The following is a 14,780-nucleotide window of genomic DNA, read 5'->3' on the forward strand; positions in this document are numbered from 1 at the left end:
AGTGTCATGAGTAAGATGCTGCATAGTTTCTGCGGACTGTCTCCGTCTGGCCCCCCCGAGTATAATGTCCGTAGAAATCCAGGAGAAGTCGATGTGAGAACACAGCAGGGGATCCCCCGCTGGATTCACACGCGACAGATGCAAAAATGAAAAAGCGGCGTCATACATGTTGAAATCTCCAACAAAGATGTCAAGAGAGGATGTGGTAATAAGAGCTGACACCACTGTCTGTTTGTTGTCAAGAAAATCACTTGATCAGAGTTAATGCATCACAGAATGTGTCTGTGCAGAGAACCTCCCGCTATGTTGCGCAAGTGTGAAATGCAAATTCTGGGTAACCACTGCAGCCAATTCTCTGGAATTTACCTGTGGGTCATGTCTCTAGAGCCCTGTCACTTCTAAATTCCTGAGCATGGAGCATGAGAATATGTTAAGAAACAGGTGGAGTGGAGTGAGTCATGGGACCCTTACCACTTCTCCTCCCTCTCGCAGCCTCGTCGTTCCTCTCTTTGTCTTTTTTGCCTCAGTTTGCATTTCTTCATTTCCCTGTTTGATTTTGGGCGAGAATGGCTGACAACAGAGAACCAAAGACTGTAATAATAGGATGCGGGATATCAGGAATATCTGCGGCACACAGGCTCTTTCAAGCTGGATTTCACAACGTGCGGATCCTGGAGGCAACTGCGAGGAGCGGAGGAAGAATAAAAACTGCCAAACTGGGTAAGGAAACATGTTCAAGGTGTGTTCTTTCAGTCTGGTTTAACATAAACATACACTCCTCCTTTCCTCCTAAACACAGGCAGATCTGTTTTCCCTCTATAGGTAATACCATTACAGAGATAGGTGCGTCTTATATCCACGGCCCATCTGAGGAGAACCCAGTGTTTTGTTTGTCCCGGGACTATGACCTCCTGGATCCAGAGGCCCTCACTGAAGAGAACCAGGCCAATGCTGTTGATGAAAGACCTCCCTTTGTACCCAACTGGTTCAGCAGTTCAGGTCACCTGATGTAGAAGCAGTTTCAACAAACTATTTTTCCCATTTTCACTCTCGTAATTAATGTTTCATATTCTGTGGGGTAACGTGCAGGTCAGAGGCTGATCGCTGAACACATGATTCCTGCTGTAGAGATGCATGTTGATCTGATGGAAGATCTTGAATGGATTAAGAACGGAGAAGAAACACCGTGGGCCAGCGTTGGGGATTTCATACGATCTGAGGTACACGCTGACTGTCAGTGACCGACACTCAATAACTGACGCAAATATTTCAGAAGCTCTCGATGATGAACCGAAGAACGTCTGTTTGCATTCGTCTTTGTGTGCTCTTGACAGTTTGGTATTTGTGCAGTTGCCACAACGAGCAGAAGAGAGATGGAAAGATAAGGATGAAACCACCAGGGAGCTGCTGATGTGTGCCATCAGTACCCTGACGAAGATGGAGTGCTGTGACAATGCCGCTCACAGCATGGATGACTTGGACCTGGTGGGGTTTACTATGTACAAGAATCTAGCTGGACTGGACTGCACCATTCCAAGGTCTGCATAGCATCTCATATATCAAGTAATGGGTAATAACATAAATGAGGATAAATGTTATGGTTTTCTTGAGGGAGGCTTCTCACCATCCAGTTAGTCGATTAATGGATTATTAAGTTGACATAGATGAGGTTCATTTAGTACAAAGTTTCACTTGAACTCTTGGTTGACCTTTTCAACTTGAGCTGCCTTTAGTCCTGCACTGAACTGTAGTTATTCTCTTAAAAAATTATATGGAGGGTCTGTATGTGAGAACACAAATGTCTGAGTCAGCTGCTCGGGACATTCTCCGGAGCTTAGAGAAAATAGAGAATGTTCGAGTGGGCCCATAAGCGAACACAGCAGGAAAATGTTACTGGGAGTAAGTGGCCATGTTGATGACATTTCTAACACAGTACAGCCACGAAACTGAAAAAAAAGAATACAGATATCTCATTCATATTCAGACGAAGATGTCTATACCTTTTACTGTAATTTTCTTTTCTACAAAATGTATTCACTTATCTTTTTTTCCATCCTACTTTGGCCTCCTTTTCAATGTTTGTAAAGCATTATGGCTCCTGCTGTTTTTAATGTGCCATATATATAGATCTGACCTTACTTGACTTGTTGCAGCGGCATGGAATCCCTGATCGAGAGCTTGATGTCAGAGCTCCCTTGGGATTTAGTGTCCTACAATCATCCTGTGCGGTGCGTCCACTGGAACAACGCGGGGGGCGGAGAACACGTGGTGACGGTTGAGTGTGAGGACGGCGAGATGATCGCTGCTGATCATGTTATTGTCACAATACCTCTAGGTACCTCTCTGTTTCTATAGTTGTTCGTAGGTCAATATTTTCAGGATTTCTTATTATATCACAACACAGTAACCTATTGTAACCAGAAATAGAAGAGGGATGACGTGATATAGTATGTTCGTGTAATTTTTCTCTTTCCAGGATACCTTAAGAAGCACCACTCAACCCTGTTCTGTCCACCTCTACCAGTGCACAAGCTTCACTCCCTCCAGAAACTAGGATTTGGAACATGCGACAAAATATTTATGGAGTTCGATTCACCGTGGTGGGATCCTGACTGTGAGATCATCTATCTGCTGTGGACAGGCAAGGTCTGGAGTGGGACTGTTAACCACGATTAAAAAAACATGCTCAGAACAAGTATTTGAATTTTATTTAGCATGACAGAATATTGCCCAGTGTCCTGTGATAGTTTGCAACTGGACACTGTTAAATATCAGGTCTCAAATTAAATGGATTTCGTCACTTTTAAATTTAAAATAAAATAACATACCAGTATGTGATACTTATAAACTTAACTTACTACGACTGCTCTGCTCTGCTGGGAAAAGGTTACATATTGATGAACATCATTTTTGAAATTTTTATTTTACACCCTGTGTCTCTTCAGGACGACCCCTCAGAGCAGGTGTCCGATATGAGAAAGTCCTGGATGCGCAAGATTGTTGGCTTCACTGTGCACCAACCTTCTGAAAGGTAAGTACAATAGTAAACACCCAAACTGTCGCTGTATAGCTACTTTTCCCCTCTATAACGTTTCCATGTAAGTTCATAGATCCAGAGAGTAATAAAATCATCCCTGAAACTCACAGGAACAGCCATGTTCTCTGTGGCTGGATTGCTGGGCATGAAGCAGAGTATATGGAGACGCTCAGTGAGGAGGAAGTCAGATGCGGGGTCACGGAGCTCGTCCGTTTATTCACACGTAAGTCAGGGTGAAGTTGCGTCTTGCAATAAGAAAAAGGTTATGATTTAAAAGATCAGAAACTAGTGTCACTGATATTCATTACTCATTATATTGTTATCCTCTTTATAATTACTAACTTAAAATCTTTCCATCTCCGTTGTATTTTTTACAACAATCCAAGATTTGTGTTATAATCCAATAAACAGTATTGATTCATTAATCTATTCACTGTTTTGACAGTTGATCCAAAACATTTTTGAAGTGATCATTTGTCATTTGAGGACGGTCCCTGGCATCGTAACTGTGTGTGTTATCTGCGTATAGGAAACCCCACCATCACTCCAAGGAGAATCGTGCGCACACAGTGGTTTCACGACCCCTGGACATGTGGATCATACAGTCACCCAGCAGTAGGATGTACAGCACAGGACTTGGAGGACATGATGGAGCCGCTGCCTACGAAGGGACCACAGGTACACAAACAAACCGGTTTCATTTACACACAAACGCACATTTCAAATATAGACAACCTACGGGTTGGAGATGTCAACAATTTTTTTCTTTTTTTTATCCCAGATGTTTTTTGTAGAGCACATTGAATATAGCTTTTCCAAAATTCGATTTTTGGTCCTTAAGACCTTACAACATATCATAAAAAAGTTATAATAACACAAATAATAACAATAATGAGACGTTAAAGCAAAAGGTTTATGCCATTGAACCCGAATAAATGAGTAAAGTGTAATGAAAACTGTTTCCACAGCCCCTGCAGGTGTTGTTCGCTGGAGAGGCTACTCATCCCTGCTACTACTCCACCGTCCACGGAGCTCTTCTCACTGGGTGGAGAGAAGCTGATCGGCTCATCTCTCACTACTCCTCCGTTTAAACCACCAGATTAAACACATCCATATTGTTATCCCTTCGTGACATGTGGAATGTTATGTTTTTGGGTCGTCTTTTCCTGTTGCATTGTGGTAGGCACCAGATTATGATGAAGAAGAAAAAGTAATAAAATAATATGTATTTAGTTCTCGTGCATTAATCCTAATGTCTTGTTTTTTGTTTGTTTAAACCGTCCACCAACAAGTTTGACATTGTTATAAAAGCCATAGATTGACCCAAATGACTAACCTTTTAAAACAATAATCATCTAAATAATCTATAGTAATAATGCAGTAACCTGACATTGTTAAATTATTTTTTCAGTGGTGGAAGAATCATAATGTACGGTGACAAGAATAAAACAATTGAACAATGGAATATACATTGTGTGTCTGTGTGTGTGTGAGTGTGTGTGTGTGTGTGTGTGTGAATATATCTATGTTTGCAAGTATGTATGTAGCCTATGTATGTGTTTTGTGTTCAGGCGGTTCAGTTTCATGTTTGGCGATAAATAATTTGTTTTAAGGTAACACAGTTAGAAGATATATTTAACATAGTTCAGCCACATGGGAATACCTTAGTATTTCAACCCTTTTTTTCCCTGCTCCCTAAAAGAGTATTTTATTTTGAAATCCATGAGCGGAAGTCAATATCTGATTTGATACTTGTAGAGGAAGAAGACTGAAAGGAGCACCTACGGCTCCGTATAGAGTGGAACGCAATGGAGGCAATGAGCGCTAACACCAAAATAGTTATAATAGGATGCGGTATATCCGGAATATCTGCGGCTCACGGGCTCTTTACAGCTGGATTTCACAATGTGCGGATACTGGAGGCGACAGCGAGGAGCGGAGGAAGAATCAAAACTGGAGCTTTAGGTGAGTATGGAAAGTCCAAAAGACCAAAAAGGCAAGAGCGCGCACCCTCACAAGCACTTTGTTTACAAACTGTTCAGGAGAAATAAACTATTTACGGTTTTTACAGTGAAAACGTTGTTTTCGTCTTTGTATTTGCGATAATCGAAATAAGGTTAAAGTGATTCTTTCATAGCAACTAAATCACATACTAGTAATGTTATTAACTGTATTATCGATTTATTACTCTATTATTTTGGGGATTAATAAACCAGATTCTTTTTTAAATCAAGTGCCATGAATTATTCTCTGATAAATTGGGGGAAATGTTCTTGGCCCATGTCCTTCCTCCAAGTTTTCGTGGATATCCGTTCAGTACCTTTAACGTAATCTTGCTGACAAACAAACAAACAGACAGGGGTAAAAAAATACATACAGTTACCTCCTTGTTGGAGGTAATAACACAGTTTTACAATAACCATCTTCTTTTCTTAAACCTCTAATGTATATTTGTCATCTATAGGTGATAGGATAGTTGAAATTGGGGCAAACTGGATCCACGGACCATGCAAGGAGAACCCAGTGTTTTGTTTGGCCCAGCAGTACGGACTCCTGGACCCAGAGGCCCTCACCCCCGAAAACCAGGCCATGGACGTCGGAGGACACCCCCCCTGGGTACCCAACTTCTTCAGCAGTTCAGGTGAAGAATCATGGCCTACAGTAGGACTGGTATATGAATCCAACATTCCAACACATAACATCAACACTACAAACCTTATACCATTCAGTAAGCTGTATAGTGGGTGCTGGTGGGATAGTATGGTGTATGATATGATGCGTCTTTTTTTGGTTTAGACCATAGTTTGGTTCTGCCTTTTTCTGCTAAGGTCCTTATTATATCAAAGTAAACAAAAGAAAACACTTGGCTTGTACTTTGATGAACTGCCATCTTGTGCCAGCCTGGTGAATGGCTGCAGGTGCAGGGTGCAGTGATGTATCCTGCAGTAGATAGTCACGTTATTGTGTCCTTCCCTTTTAGACACAGAGCTTTATTGATTTCAGATAAGACCGGTTTTACAACAGTCTGCTGTGGCACAGAAAGCTAGTTAAACATTGAAGGTTCATCATGAGACTCTGACTCTTGAATTTATGAGGAATATTTTAGTTGAGTACTTTGAAGTATCCTCAGTCGTTCAGGAACTGGAATGGATCATAAAAAGCATCATATTTGAGCTGATTTGACCCAAGCTGCAGCTATTTTTGCAATTGTTTCCATTATTGTGCTTAATGACATTTAGCTAGTGTCTGGTTGTTACTTCCTACTGTTGTGTGGGTGAGGTACGAGTTGGTAAACCTAATGATATTTTCCCTAATCTGTGTTGTGTGGGCTATGTGATGTGTGCAGGTCGGAAGCTCAATGCTGCGGACGTCTTTCCTGCTCTGGAGATGTTTGCTGAGTTGCTGAATGAAGGTTCAGAATTTCAAAATCAAGGAGGAGAACCCTTCTCCAATATGGGAGACTTCATCCGGTCAGAGGTACTTTGTCATTTTGATTATTTTTCTGTGACTAACATATTAACACTGGAAATTGGCTTGTCGGAAATGGCTGGAGCTTCTGTGGATTTGTTTAGGTGCAACAACGATCAGAAGAGAAATGGAAAGATATCGACGCAGACACCAGATCTCTGCAGCTGTGTACGATCAGCAACATGCTGAAGGTGGAGTGCAGCGTTAACGGGGCCCACAGTTTGGATGAGGTGGGCCTGGGGGCCTATGGCCTTTATAAGACTCTTCCTGGACTGGACTGTACATTCCCAGGGTTCGTACATGAAATGCATAGAGTGCAGCAACTAATTTTATTGCAATACTAAATCATTATTTCAACATATTGATAATCTAAGTAAAATGGATGTCTTGCAGTTGCTCATTTGGTCAGTGAACTAAAGATTGCATTTATATTTTAGACTTGTTATAAAAATAAATAAGCAAATTTTAGTTTTAGAAAGTTAGCTCAGGGGTTAGGGGAGTCGAAAGTAGATTATTACAGATACAGGTGACAGGTGACTTCAGTGAGAGCCCTGGTCAATCTAACAAACCTAACAACCCAGAGTATTAATAATAAACTACGTTATTCTGTTTGTCAGTTAACTGATTGCTATTTCTAACATGTATTTCCCTCCTCATGCAGCGGCTTTGAAGGTATCGTCAAAAACTTGTTATCGGAGCTTCCCGGGGGTTTGGTGTCGTACAGTCGGCCAGTGCGCCGTGTCCACTGGAGCAACTCGGAGAAGAGGGAAAACCCTGTGGAAGTTGAGTGTGATGATGGGGAGAAGATCACTGCCGACCATGTTATTGTCACAGTACCTCTAGGTAAACTCATATGCCTACAAACACTAAATTACTATCGTCTATCGTCTAACCATCCCATTCATGTGAACATGGTATCTCAAGAATGCCATTATTTGGCACAAACGTCAACTTGGACTCAAGGATGATCGGATTATAATTTGTTGGCCAAAGGTCTAATGTCAAGGTCACGGTGTCCTCATGAAACTATCACTGTGATCTCATATTATTTCGAAAGCAATATCAGGATCACCTGGAGAGAGTTTAAATGTACTGGTTGGTTAGAGTGGTCACTCTGGTTAGGATCGTTGATAACCAGTCAGTGTTGTCAAAAGCATGATTCATTTATCATTGTATGTTATGTTCTTATAAAAGTGCTTTTAAAAACCAAATTAACATTGTATTTTCTATTTCTAAAAAGAAACCTTTTATTGACTGCTGTTTTGTTTGATTCTTCAGCAACATGAACTGAGGCTGTTCAGCAATGATCATAGCATGACTTGTCCCGGTTTGTCGTGTTTTCCCAGGATACCTGAAGAAGCACCATTCAACCCTGTTTGATCCTCCTCTCCCGCTGCACAAGCTGCACTCCGTCCAGAGACTGGGTTTCGGAACAAACAATAAAATATTTGTGGAGTTCGATTCCCCGTGGTGGGACGCTGACTGTGAGGTCATCCACCTTATATGGGAAGATGAGGTGAGATGTTAAGTCACTGGATGAAGGGAAAAAAACACTTTGTGCTCCAGCTATGCTTGAATACTTTTGTTTTATTAACATTCCACTTGTCATACATCTGACTCAGATATTTGACATGTTTTCCAGTAGTTGGCAAAAAAACATCTTAACACATAAAAACGTTTGAACTGTGATTTTTCTAATGCTCTTCTCCAGGATGCTGTTGTGGACATGGTGCCAGACGTTCAGGGATCCTGGATAAAGAAGCTGTTTGGCTTCACTGTGCTGAAACCCACTGAAAGGTCAACATCCATGATGCTTGTCTAACTTGTGTTTTGAAAAAAAAATGTGTCTCACTGATAATCAACACGCATTTGCTCTTTCTCTCTCCTTCACACACACAGAGACCTGTCTGTCACACTCAGGAAAAATGTAGTCCGTTAAAAAACGCCTCAAAACAAGTTTTTAGCATCTTAGGCAAACAGACATGGTTATAACTTGCCGCTTCAGCTGTGAGCGTTCACACGGCCACGATGGCCAGGCCCACTCGTTCCTCAGCAGACTGCTTTTCCACTGGTTTTTATTCCGAAATAGCAACATGTCCACATGCTGTGGAGTCACTCTGGGGACAGGCTGGTAACTGTGATACCCACGTCAAAGAATACCTGCTAAGATGGTACCGATGTCCAAGTGAAGCGATAGTATAAATAGTCAAAATTCTTATTGTCGGTTCACAGTTAAATGGTCAATGATGAACATCCCTAATAGTTAGTTCATAATTAATTGCATTGATTGATGGTGCATTGTCCTGCTTGTGGTTAAACCCTCAGGTATGGACATGTGCTCTGTGGCTGGATAGCTGGACATGAGTCAGAGCACATGGAGACACTGACTGAGCAAGAGGTCACACATGCTGTCACACAACTCATCCGTAGGTTTACAGGTGAGTCTTATTATTTCACAATGCCCCTCCACTGAAGGCTCATCCGTTACTCTTTATATTGTCAAAAAAAATATCTCTGACCCTTGGTTATTTTTAAATAATCTGTCAGCATCTTTAGAACAACTGGTGTACGTGTGTCTGCATGTGTGTGTGTTTAGGGAACCCGACCGTCAGCCCGAGGAGAGTCCTGCGCTCCCAGTGGTTCCATGACCCCTGGACATGCGGCTCCTACAGTTACCCTGGAAAAGGCTGTTCGGAGCAGGACCTGGAGAACATGAGGGAGCCCCTACCTGTGAAGGGATCCCAGTCAAAAGTACTTACATGTTCAAAACCCCAAATATGTGCATACTAGCTCGCACATAATCAAAATCCTGTTTCTGAATATTCTGTGTGTCTCAGCCCCTGCAGGTGCTGTTCGCTGGAGAGGCTACTCATCCCTGCTTCTACTCCACCGTCCATGGAGCTCTTCTCAGTGGGAGGAGAGAAGCGGATCGGCTCATCTCTCACTACTCCTCCGTCAGTGAGCCGCTCAAGTCCAAGCTTTAAAAGAAAAATGCTGCATTGACAAGAAGAGTTGATTGTGTAGAAGCTGCTGTTTATATATGTTTGTCACTTAAAAAATCGGAAAGTTCCCGAGAGTGAAGCACTGTATAGTTTGATTTCAATACTGAATTTGATAAAGTTTTCAGATTATCAATTGATTTTAACTTAGAAGTTCATCTAGTCAATGAATTGATTAATTAACACATTTCTTTTTCATTTGTACTGCTTTTGATTCATTTTGAATTATAATGTGAAATGTAAGTGGTTCTAGAAAAGTGTTGAAGAACATAAAGGAATTTGTGTTTATATTAATGTGTCATTAAAAATGACAAGCCAAAGCGGTCAAGTGAAAAACTTAAAGACGCAAACATCACAAAAAATATCATGTAATAAGAAGAAGTTGGCAAAGTCAGAATAACATGTGTATGTGGATTTCATAAAGTCAAACCTACTGTGAAATGTATTGACGGTGTAAGCATCCAGCTGAGATCAGCAACATGGATGCTGAGAAATGACAGACTAAAGAAGATTGTGGCCTTATCTTATATTATACATTAGTATTATTACCATACCAAGAGTATTCCGCAGGAAGAAAAACACTCAGGGTGAACTCAGAAGGTTTAGATGAGAAGATATTAGTCTGAAGATTCTATAATCCGTCAGGGTCAGAGAAGCTTGATGACACTTGATTTTCTCTCTGTTCTGTTTTGAGTGTGAATGTGGTCTGTGACTCATTTTGTGATTCTGACGTTGAGCGCTGCCTTTGTCTATGAAAACAAGAAGTCATTAAAACAAAATAAATGTTTGTCAGATCTCTGGGTACAATATTTCTATAAAATGTAATTTTAAATTTAAACCATTCATATGGAAGAAATAATTGTGAAGATAAATGAAAGGATATAGTGGAGTAATGGTGCCATGTCAGTGTGGGTGCTTTTTAGTTCCCGTTGTGCAACTGTGTAACCCTCCACATGTTTATGAAGCTAGACAGAGTCCAGTACAGTGTTCATATTACAGTGACCTCACAGACTTTCCTCCACCAAAGAAAATATATTTGTCCACTGAGAGGACTCTGATCAAAGTCCCTCTCACAATGGACAAAACTCTGAACATCCTCGTAAGCAGTGGTCACTGTATTTATCCACTTGGATCTGCAGCGATGTAAACACGACACCCACATTTTGTGTTGTCCTTCTGAGCACACACTGTTAACACACCTGCAACGCTGTTTACCTTTAACTCCAAAAGTGTTTTGTGGACTCATACACTTCCCCCACCCCTCCATCAGAATAGTGAGAAGTAGATAATGAGTGCCTTTTTAATTTTTGGGTGACTATCCCTTTCATTCACAACCTTCAAATATTTCTGGCCAACATTCTACAGTCTGTGTTCCAGATCGTAATGAGAGTAATTCACGTTTTACCCTGTGGAGGGCAGACGTGCGCCCATTAACCCATAACTGAAGGGGGACAAAACAAGAAGAAGAAGTATAAGAGCGGAACAATAGTTTGACGGTGGATTCAAGTCGGCGTGTAAACAGTGTAGCACACCAGTATGTCCAGTGCTTTCGCAGCTTGGAGGTTATTTAGATGTAGAATATTTAATGAAGACATTTCTGAAAGTGAGGTGTAGTTTTCTCCAGGAGCCATGAAACTGTTCCACTGCCTCCGTCATGTCGACAAGTTCAGATCCGTGTTTGACTTCGGCGGCCGGGAGGTGGCTCACTGGTTCCCCGGACACATGGCTAAAGGTGACAGCTTCTTCTAACAGGTCATCTCCACGATGCGACACATGTATCATAAATGCTAACACTAGTTTTTTCATCTCACTGTTTGTAGGACTGAAGCAGATGCGAGCCAGTCTGAAGAAAGTGGACTGTATCATAGAGATACATGATGCCAGAATATCCTTTTTTAAAAACATTTTATTCCTTAATAAGTTTATTTTGATAGAACCTCTCAAAATTAAACAACTGTTGCATTTGTGCACAACAGAAGTGAAGAATGAAAAAGATGAATATACAAAATCAGAATCAAAACCAGAGCATTACAGTATTTAAAGCAGGAAGAAATGATGATGTGAACTCAGAGACGTCCCTGAGCCAATAAAACACTCTTATGCACTGGTTGAATTTATTCATTGATGCTAAGACTGCAGGCCAAGATGACACCCACAATTTATTTCAAGTGTAGTTTAAGGCTTGGATACCAGTGGTTCAACACTAAAATAAAACATAGTATTCCAATCTTGAATCATTCTTTGATTAATACTATTTTTTGCTTATATGTTGCATACTGTGTTAAATAAAATCATCCATCTGCTAATTATCGCCAGGATTTATTGTAGCAAATAAAAGTCAGAGACATTGCACAGAGTCTCTAGTAGGAACTGCATAAGTCCGACCCTGCTGATGTTTACTGAAGATGTTAAATGCAAAGCTTTCTCTTTAACGTCAAGCACATCCCATTCTCTGGAAGGAACCCTTTGTTTCAGGAGACTCTCGACGTTAGGCCACATGTTCTCATTCTCAACAAGATGGACCTAGCGGATATGACAAACAAGCAGGTAGAAATCCTTGCTGCTTTTTAATGTGACTAATGTCAAATGTCATTAGCATAAAATTCAACACAAAAAAACGCCGTACCTTTACCCTGCAGAGGATCCTGAAGAAGCTAGAAAAAGATGGGGTGCAGAACGTTCTGTTCACAGACTGTTTGAAGCAGAGAGATGACAGCATCAAAAAGGTTGAGGTCATCATCGACCAAACATTTGCAGAAGTTTGTCTTCAGTTAATATGAATTTAAATTCTGACCATGAATGTGTTATTCCGTTTTTTTCCCTTCTTCTCTATGTAGTTGGTGCCGATGGTGCTGGAAATTATAGGGTTGGGACCACGTTTTAACAGAGACGAGGTATTTAATCAAATGTTTTAGTTCATTTCAACTTTGAATAAAATCATCTAAAGGCTAGTAGACAATTACACAGCCAGTGCAGAAAAACCTTTAAGATTATTATTGTGTCTTATTGTGCAACATGTACAACATTACCAACGTATCTGCAATAAGATGAATAAGATATATGACGTATCTGTAAAAATAGCAAGCCTCATCCTTTTTCTCAGTAGAGCTGATTTAACAAAGAATAATTTATTTCCAACTTTGTATTTGTTAAATATTTCTCAGTATTTAAATGTTAAAGATAAACATAGAATCATCTATTCTAACTTTTTATTTTTGTCATGAAAACTTTCAGAACCCAAATTACTGCCTGATGGTGATTGGAGTGCCCAATGTGGGGAAGTCATCTCTTATTAACTCATTAAGGAGAACAAACTTGAAAAAAGGTTTGTATCCTAAAATAGTTGAGAGTTGTTGGATATTGATTTGGTATCATACTTATAAATATTGTAATTCTACACCAATTCCAGGTCGTGCATCTCGAGTGGGTGGAGAGCCTGGTATAACTAAAGCGGTTCTGACTAGAATTCAGGTAAGCGTCGAAGCCATGTTTGAGGATCTGTGTTCATGGCTTTATTTAAATGTGCATATGTACAGCGTTTGTTTCAACCTTTGTGCTCAGGTGTGCGAGCGACCCATAATGCACCTGTTGGACACGCCAGGAGTCCTGCCTCCAAAGATCGAGAGTGTTGAGACAGGCATGAAGCTGGCTTTATGTGGTGAGATTCAGGAAACAGCTTTATGGAAACTTTGCGTTCAGTGGAATATCCGTCCCATTTGTTTTCATTTGCCAAACAAAACTGAAGATATACTTTTCTGTCCTTTTCCAGGAACTATACTGGACCATTTAGTTGGTGAAGATGTGATTGCTGACTACTTACTCTACTCTCTGAACAGGCAGGAGAAGTTCAGGTGTGAATCTTTTCTCTAAATTGTGACAGTCTGATGTTTCATGTGATCAGTGTGTTAACTTAAACTCATCAACTGTGATTGCTCCCTGTTTGTGTGTGTTCATGTGCAGTTACGTGGAAAAATACAGCCTCCCAGAGCCCAGTGATGACATCCAGCACGTTCTCAAACGCATCGCTGTAAAACTCAGAAAGACACAACGGGTCAAAGCCATTACTGGAGTTGGTAAGAAAATACGAATCCTACAGACTCTCCTGCTGCTTATGGAATTAGTCTCTGCTTTCTCTCAGTTCAATTGTGAATATAAAGTTACAGCCATCACCTGCAGCTGTCTGTGCAAATAACACTCACAGAGTAATCGGACTGACTTTTACAAAGGACCATATCTAGCACTGGAAAGACAACAAGTCAAGTCTATAGAAATGTATGCACTTTCTCTTCAGTTTGACTGTATAACCAGCTTCGTATCTATGTATTTAAAATGTTTTCCCCAGGCAACATCACAGTGACCATCCCGAACTACACAGCAGCAGCTTACGATTTCATCCGAGCTTTCAGGAAAGGAGAGCTGGGACGAGTCATATTGGACTGAGCTGAGCCGTTTAAAAACCAGACGACCAGAGACTGTTGCAGGATTTTGTCCTCAACCGGAAAGGATTCCTATTTAACCACAAAGGTGTCCTCCAGAAATATATTGTCCCTCTCCGTCCTCATTTCTTTGACATTTTGAGGACATGATAAATTCTCTTTTGTTCATCGATGATTTAAAAATTCAACAAATGTGTCCTCTGCACAAAAACTTGGTGTAAACTGGATATTTAATAGCATAAAGACAGTGATAACAAATTCTTTTTTACTATGAACATAAGTACAGTAGCATATAATACAGTGCATTTATAGATACGGAACAGTCTGTTACTCCTGAGTTTGTACTGCAGGTAAAAAGCTCTTCCTGGATGATGGCCAGGTTCTGAAAAACGTTCAGAGACGTAACAGTGAGAGCAGCAGTTTGTTCTCGAGTGTTTCTCAGACCATGACGTGATTCCCACACAGGTCTGAGGAATGATTTCAGTGATACAGTATAAAAGGGTGTGAATCTCACAATGATTTGAGGTGATTGAAGCCAAATGCTGTTTAGCTTTCCCTGTATACAGTACTCTATATTATTGTGGAGAACGGTCTTTACAGCCGTGTTAGTGACCACCACTGCAAATCATTCTGATTGCTCAGAGAGATTTTGCAGAAGAGATGCAGTCAAAAAACGTTTTGCTGTCTGAATTTACAAATTAAGAAATATACAAAAAATTCACTCTAAGGACCAAAGTTTGAGGATTTACTAAATAACATGTACTTTAGTGTTTTACACAAACTGCTGCACGTCCTATTTTTCTACCCAAATCTGCTAATACATGAAAATAATTTACCTCA

The 14,780-nt window shown here is 40.6% G+C and overlaps 3 protein-coding genes across 3 annotated transcripts; all 3 read left to right on the forward strand.

The window, feature by feature from the left end:
* The first annotated feature begins 501 nt into the window (after positions 1–501).
* On the forward strand, positions 502–4,467 carry LOC133020245 (peroxisomal N(1)-acetyl-spermine/spermidine oxidase-like). The gene is made up of 10 exons (XM_061086738.1): positions 502–720; positions 823–999; positions 1,090–1,220; positions 1,351–1,538; positions 2,154–2,335; positions 2,477–2,646; positions 2,946–3,031; positions 3,148–3,260; positions 3,567–3,715; positions 4,006–4,467. The coding sequence occupies exons 1-10, from the start codon at positions 567–569 to the stop codon at positions 4,126–4,128; spliced, it is 1,473 nt and encodes a 490-aa protein (XP_060942721.1). The 5' UTR covers positions 502–566; the 3' UTR covers positions 4,129–4,467.
* A 328-nt stretch (positions 4,468–4,795) lies between these two features.
* LOC133020243 (peroxisomal N(1)-acetyl-spermine/spermidine oxidase-like) lies at positions 4,796–10,291 on the forward strand. The gene is made up of 10 exons (XM_061086736.1): positions 4,796–5,002; positions 5,502–5,678; positions 6,384–6,514; positions 6,610–6,797; positions 7,167–7,348; positions 7,852–8,021; positions 8,217–8,302; positions 8,831–8,943; positions 9,102–9,256; positions 9,343–10,291. Exons 1-10 carry the CDS (start codon positions 4,846–4,848, stop codon positions 9,487–9,489), a joined length of 1,506 nt encoding a protein of 501 aa, XP_060942719.1. The 5' UTR covers positions 4,796–4,845; the 3' UTR covers positions 9,490–10,291.
* Positions 10,292–11,005: 714 nt separating this feature from the next.
* mtg1 (mitochondrial ribosome-associated GTPase 1) lies at positions 11,006–14,456 on the forward strand. The gene is made up of 11 exons (XM_061086751.1): positions 11,006–11,236; positions 11,325–11,389; positions 11,947–12,051; positions 12,144–12,230; positions 12,342–12,398; positions 12,739–12,829; positions 12,914–12,975; positions 13,066–13,162; positions 13,274–13,355; positions 13,465–13,577; positions 13,847–14,456. Exons 1-11 carry the CDS (start codon positions 11,134–11,136, stop codon positions 13,942–13,944), a joined length of 960 nt encoding a protein of 319 aa, XP_060942734.1. The 5' UTR covers positions 11,006–11,133; the 3' UTR covers positions 13,945–14,456.
* The last annotated feature ends 324 nt before the right edge of the window (positions 14,457–14,780 follow it).

The sequence above is a fragment of the Limanda limanda genome, chromosome 15 (assembly GCF_963576545.1).
Source record: "Limanda limanda chromosome 15, fLimLim1.1, whole genome shotgun sequence".
NCBI classification, from domain to species: domain Eukaryota; kingdom Metazoa; phylum Chordata; class Actinopteri; order Pleuronectiformes; family Pleuronectidae; genus Limanda; species Limanda limanda.

Excerpts from the sequence above, each read along its gene's own strand:
- LOC133020245 (XM_061086738.1), top strand. The coding sequence starts at position 567 with ATGGCTGACAACAGAGAACCAAAGACTGTAATAATAGGATGCGGGATA. Across the intron at positions 721-822 it reads AATAAAAACTGCCAAACTGG|GTAATACCATTACAGAGATA; the intron begins GTAAGGAAACAT and ends TTCCCTCTATAG. Across the intron at positions 1,539-2,153 it reads CTGGACTGCACCATTCCAAG|CGGCATGGAATCCCTGATCG; the intron begins GTCTGCATAGCA and ends GACTTGTTGCAG.
- LOC133020243 (XM_061086736.1), top strand. The coding sequence starts at position 4,846 with ATGGAGGCAATGAGCGCTAACACCAAAATAGTTATAATAGGATGCGGT. Across the intron at positions 8,022-8,216 it reads ACCTTATATGGGAAGATGAG|GATGCTGTTGTGGACATGGT; the intron begins GTGAGATGTTAA and ends GCTCTTCTCCAG. Across the intron at positions 8,944-9,101 it reads ACTCATCCGTAGGTTTACAG|GGAACCCGACCGTCAGCCCG; the intron begins GTGAGTCTTATT and ends GTGTGTGTTTAG.
- mtg1 (XM_061086751.1), top strand. The coding sequence starts at position 11,134 with ATGAAACTGTTCCACTGCCTCCGTCATGTCGACAAGTTCAGATCCGTG. Across the intron at positions 12,231-12,341 it reads GAGATGACAGCATCAAAAAG|TTGGTGCCGATGGTGCTGGA; the intron begins GTTGAGGTCATC and ends TTCTCTATGTAG. Across the intron at positions 12,830-12,913 it reads GAGAACAAACTTGAAAAAAG|GTCGTGCATCTCGAGTGGGT; the intron begins GTTTGTATCCTA and ends CACCAATTCCAG.